Here is a 5,480-nt window from a genome sequence, read left to right on the forward strand (position 1 = left end):
TTTCCCTCCTCCTCCTTCCTCTGGAGCATCCTTCCAGCATGGCGGACCAGGAGCTCCACCGTCATCTTCAGCTTATGCGCTGGCTCCTGGAGCAACAGGTACACTGCCTGCTGCCGGTGAGCTGCCTGCATCCCAGAGAACAGGTCTGCGCTTGAAAGGGACTTGGTTTGGCTCCGTCTTTTATTTTTTCGTGATCACGTGGGTGGATGGAGGGGAATTATTTCTAACTGTAAACTGGGCAATGTGAGGTATTGATTTAATGGTATAACAAATTCTAAAACTGTTTCTAAAAGTGTGATTTTCCCATAATGAACTTTAGTTGCTAAATGAGGAAAGCTTTAGAGCTTTAAAAGGGTAAGAGCATATAATCTGCCATTGAATTTAAAGTAAGCGGTAAGAAATTAGTTGGCCAGATAAGTGGTGGTTGGAACTAGATTTAATTGACACTAATTTCTTTGCCAGAGTAAAACGATGCTCTGTGTTCTTCCTGAATTTTCATATTTTAAGAAATGAGGCTGTACAAATTTTATAATTATGTTTGTTTGTAAAGGTGAGCAAGGATCTCGACATGTGTATTGAAAGGAAAAAAAGTGAAAGAATGCAACTCTGACAGAATCTCTAAGACAGCAGAAAGTATACAGTAGTGCAGGTATTCTCTCCATTAGGACAATTCTACCCTCACAAACATTTTGGAAATTTCTAGGCATTTTTGTTGTTGTTGGCAGTATAGTTCTGCCTGAAATTTTCTAATTAAAATCATAATTTAAAATTATTTTTATAGTAAACACACATTTTATAAATTCTTTTTATCTTTCATGTTACAATTAAAGCATTCTATTAATTTTTTATAAGTAGGTAATATTATCTGATTTTCATGTTAGGATTGTAAAAGGGATCTCAGAAGTATTACAAAAAGAGATCAATGAATCAGGGCAAGAACCACTAACATAGTAAAGAATTCAGACTTTGGAATCAGACTTCCTGTGTTTGTATCACAGCTTCACTCCTTTCTAGTTATGTGACCTTGAATAAGTTACTTAACTTTAAGCCTCAGTTTCCTCATAATAATAATAGTATGTACTGATAAGCTTATGAAGAGATTGAATGCATTGGTACATTGAGAGCATTTGGGGACAGTGACTGCAAAGTTAGCTGTGATAGGGCTTCCCTGGTGGCGCAGTGGTTGAGAGTCCGCCTGCCGATGCAGGGGACACGGGCTCGTGCCCCGGTCCGGGAAGATCCCACATGCCGTGGAGCAGCTGGGCCCGTGAGCCATGGCCGCTGAGCCTGCGCGTCCGGAGCCTGTGCTCCGCAACAGGAGAGCCACAACAGTGAGAGGCCCGCGTACCAAAAAAAAAAAAAAAAAAAAAAAAGTTAGCTGTGATAACACATCGCTCAAAATTAGAGCTCTGTTCCTTTTTTTTTTTGTCCCTGGTTTAATGTATACTTGTTACTAAGGCTATTTGAAAATAGTTTCCCTTTCAGATTATAATTGATGGTTTTAAACTAGAAGGGGCAAAACAGGAGTGAGTCTTGCTTTCTAATACTGAAGTTATTCCTGGAAGTCCAGTATATGTTGTTCTCTTTTTATCTGCTAAGTAGTAGCTTTAATAACTGAAAACACTGATCATATAATAGAATTTATTGAGGAAGTATTTTTTTTCTTGGAAGTCTTATGGATCCAGAATTATACACATATCTCCTTCTCTCTTCTTTGATATATAATATTAAAGTCCAAAGTACCAAAAATCATACACACAATATGTATCAGCCTTTACTGCACAAATAAAATTTGTATAATTTTCAATACAGATATTTCAGTAGGTTGATATTTAGAGAGGAGTGTTAATTCAATTGTAGAGTTCAAAAAATTACCTTTTAAAACCTGGATGAGTGAAAACAGTATATATTCTGAATAGTTGGGTAAGCTTGAGTGAAAGATGGATTCAAGTAAATCCTCACATAAGAAAGTGGTACAGTGAAGTAGGAAAGTGAATTATCATTTATTGAACATACATTGGACATGTACCAGCACTGCCATATATTTTCTTATTTCTCATAACCATGAGAAATAGGAATAATTGTTTTTTTAAAAATTGCCATGAGGAAGCTTGAGTTTCCTAGGGTTATGTATAATGTTTTCATGATTGCACAGTGATAGTTTCCAAGTTGAGATACAACTGAGATACCCCAGTCTCTCAGTCTTCAGAGCCCATGTTCATTATTCTTTACCAGATAGTCTAGTCCTGATGAAAGGGGTAGAAATAGCTCTCAGTGTTGGAATTACAGAAACATTTAGCATCACTATTTTAAGCATTTGTTACTTCATCATCTAAGTTAAATATTTGCATGGGTATTTTTTTCCTCCTTAAGCTAAAGGGCATTTGGCCATATAATACAGTCTTTGCTTATGTACAAAGTAACAGTGTTCTAACCTGGCTGAGAAGCAGAGTAACTAATAGGAAGATGAAGCCATACCTTTTTCAATACTCAGCATGCACTAAGCTAGCTGCTTTGCTACCTCTTGCATGTTAGTAGTCCCTGTATTTTAATTAACAGTTAGAGCTTTACCTTATTTTTATTTTTTGATTTCCTAAAAAGTTTGCTTACGTTATACAGATAACTGTGACTAAAAGTTTTATCTTTGTTCTAATATGTCTTAGATTATTATATCATGGTTTTCTACAGGACTTGGAAATTCCACTTATCCGGTGGATTCTTCTTGATAGACACTAGGATTTTCAAGCCCTGTAACTATTAGTGAACCAAAAAATTATGTGCCCACTGCTCAGAGAAACTCATGTTGCAATCATCAAAACATTCATTCAGTAAATTCTTAATGAGAACCTGTTCAGTCTATAATCAGAATTATTCTAGGCACAGGTAGGAAGGCAGAAAAGTACAGTACATTTCTATTTCTAGTGAACAGCACATAGCTTTGTTGTAAGTTGGAAAATAAAATTTGTATTTGGGCCAAATTTTGGAAAACATTAAATGTCAGGGCAAGAAATTTATACTTCATACAGTAAGAAGAAAATTTCTAGTGGAGGAGTTTGAACTACTGAGAGGCATGGTCAAAGTGGTACTTTAGGGAGGTTAATCCGGAGCTGGTTCTGCAAAACAGATTGTGAGCAGCATGGCAGAATCAGAGACAAGGAAAAGAGACTGTCTCCAAGTTCTATGTATAAAGTGCTAACAGCCTAGGTTAGTATAGTGCAACATGTTTCAGTGGTGGCAGCACAAAAAGCAGGAAGTTTTCCTAGCTCTACTGTCCAGGATAAGTAAGATACTGCTGGTATCCCCCCACCGTTTTTTTTTGTCCCTGGCTTACTTGTTACTAAGGAAGAGCACTTTCAAATGTGAAGGCCCAAGAAGTTTACTTAGAAAAATTTTCTGATAAAATGACAAGCTCTCATGAAGCTGTTTTTGAGTAAACAGTATTGATTTCGTTAAACAATGGAAAATTTAATTTGGGTATATATATATATATATATATGTAGTCTTGTGCTCCTTCACATAGAAGAGTCTTGAAGGGGCATAATATTGCATATTTTCGTGAAACAGTGTGCTGAAAAAAAATTTTTTTTTTAATTTTCATAAACATTCCGTAGTCAAACTATAAGTACCTGGTTTTTAACCCTTTAAACAAAGGAAAGGAGCATGATAGCCTTCCTTATTTTTCTTTGGATAAATCTGTTTTATCTCATGTCATTGGAAAATGACCTTAAGGATTCATTCTCTGTAAATTTAAATTTTTAATTTTGTGATGCCTTTTTTAAAATGTGACGTGTGAGGCTAACAGGGAAGGGGGAGGTATATGAGTAACAAGGATGCTGTGTTCTCTCCGTCTCAAATTATCTTTTAGCCAAAAGTCCCCATACCATTGGCACTAATATTTTTCTGTGAATCCACTGAAAGTATCTTAGCCAGTGCCTAGATCCTACTATTATGCAAGGACACCTTGAGAAGGTTCCCAGTGAGAAGTGAGATTGAAGTAAAGATGGTAGCAACTCCACTTCTGTATGTGAGACCAAGCGCTTCTCTCTTCCTTCCCTAAAGACCATGTGGAGGACTAATCCCTACACTACGGTGGATAAGGGTCTCCAGAATCCAGTGACATGCCATATTCAGTTTTTAAGTTAATGTTCCCTTGATTTTTATTAATTTTTTACTGTAGGATTTTGAAAGACCTCAAATAGTATAGAGAATAAAATTAAAATTGTCTGTAATTCTGCCACCCATATATAACCACTAATAATTTAGGTGTATTTATTCCCTTCATACACATATATGCACACATATATGTATGTATGCATGTATTAAAGTTCTTTTAATGTTGAATATATATAACATAAATTTTACCGTTTTGATCATTTTTAAGTGACATCAAGTGCATTTACATTATTGTATAATCATCACCGCTAACTACGGAACTTTTTTGTCATCCCATACTGAAATTATGTAGCCATTAAAAACCTCCCGTTTTCCCCAGCCCCTGGTAACCACCGTTTTCCTTTGTCTCTATGTATGTATTCTAGGTACCTCATATAAGTAGTCATACAGTTTTTTCTTCTTGTAACTGGCTGTTTCACTGTCTTTAAGATTCATCCATATTATAGCATGTATCAGAATTTCATTTTTAAAGCTGAGTAATATTCCACTCTAAGTATATACCACATTTTGTTTATCCATTAACCTGCACGTGGGCATTTTGGCTGTCGTGAATAATGCTGCTGTGAACATGAGTATACAAATATCTATTCAAGTCCCTGGTTTCAGTTCTTTTGGGTATATACCCAGAAATGGAATTACTGGATCAAATAGTAATTCAGTGTTTAATTTTTTGAAGTGGTGGCACTATTTTACATTTTCACCAGCAATGCGTAAGCGTCCAATTTCTCCACATTCACATCAACACTTGTTGTTTTCTGTTTTTTTGTTTTTGTTTTTAATTCTCGCCATTCTAATGGGTGTGAAGATAGTAGTGTCTTATTGTATGCATGCATTTTTAAAGAATTGAGATCATAACTCGCACATACACTCATAATTTACATCTTACTACTTTCCTTAATATTACGCCATGAACCAGTTTTCAGTGTTCTTTAAAGTCATTGTCATGTTTAAAAAGAGAGTAAGAAAGAGATTTATGCCATTTTTAAGGTTTTTTGAAAAGGTAAAAAAGATTATCTTCCCTTACTAGTTTTATGAGAGAATTATGTCCAAGATTAGTCTGTGCTATGTTTTTTTAAAAAATATTGACCAAGAGTATCATTTTGCACATCTGTAATGAACCCCCACAATACTGTCTTCTGTAGATATTCATGTTCTTCATTTAGTTTGCTTTACCTAGTGTTGCTATTAAAGTGTGTCTCAATAAAGTAGAGGTCAATTTAATTGTGTTTTTAAAAAGTCATATTTAGGGCTTCCCTGGTGGTGCAGTGGTTGAGAGTCCGCCTGCCGATGCAGGGGACACGGGTTCG

The 5,480-nt window shown here is 35.7% G+C and overlaps 1 protein-coding gene across 4 annotated transcripts in view; it reads left to right on the plus strand.

The window, feature by feature from the left end:
- Positions 1 to 5,480, plus strand: part of SEC31A (SEC31 homolog A, COPII component) — a 54,375-nt gene that overhangs the window by 34,857 nt on the left and 14,038 nt on the right. For 2 of the 4 annotated variants that reach the window (XM_007447541.1, XM_007447543.1), the window contains one exon: positions 1 to 143. This exon is cut by the window's left edge and continues 226 nt beyond it. The exons of 1 other annotated variant lie outside the window; for it this stretch is intronic. In XM_007447541.1, coding sequence (XP_007447603.1) covers positions 1 to 143 — 143 coding nt within the window. The remainder of the gene's footprint in view (positions 144 to 5,480) is intronic. One more of the 4 variants, XM_007447542.1, reaches the window with a different exon arrangement.

Source organism: Lipotes vexillifer, unplaced genomic scaffold, assembly GCF_000442215.2.
Source record: "Lipotes vexillifer unplaced genomic scaffold, Lipotes_vexillifer_v1.1 scaffold272, whole genome shotgun sequence".
NCBI classification, from domain to species: Eukaryota; Metazoa; Chordata; class Mammalia; order Artiodactyla; family Lipotidae; genus Lipotes; species Lipotes vexillifer.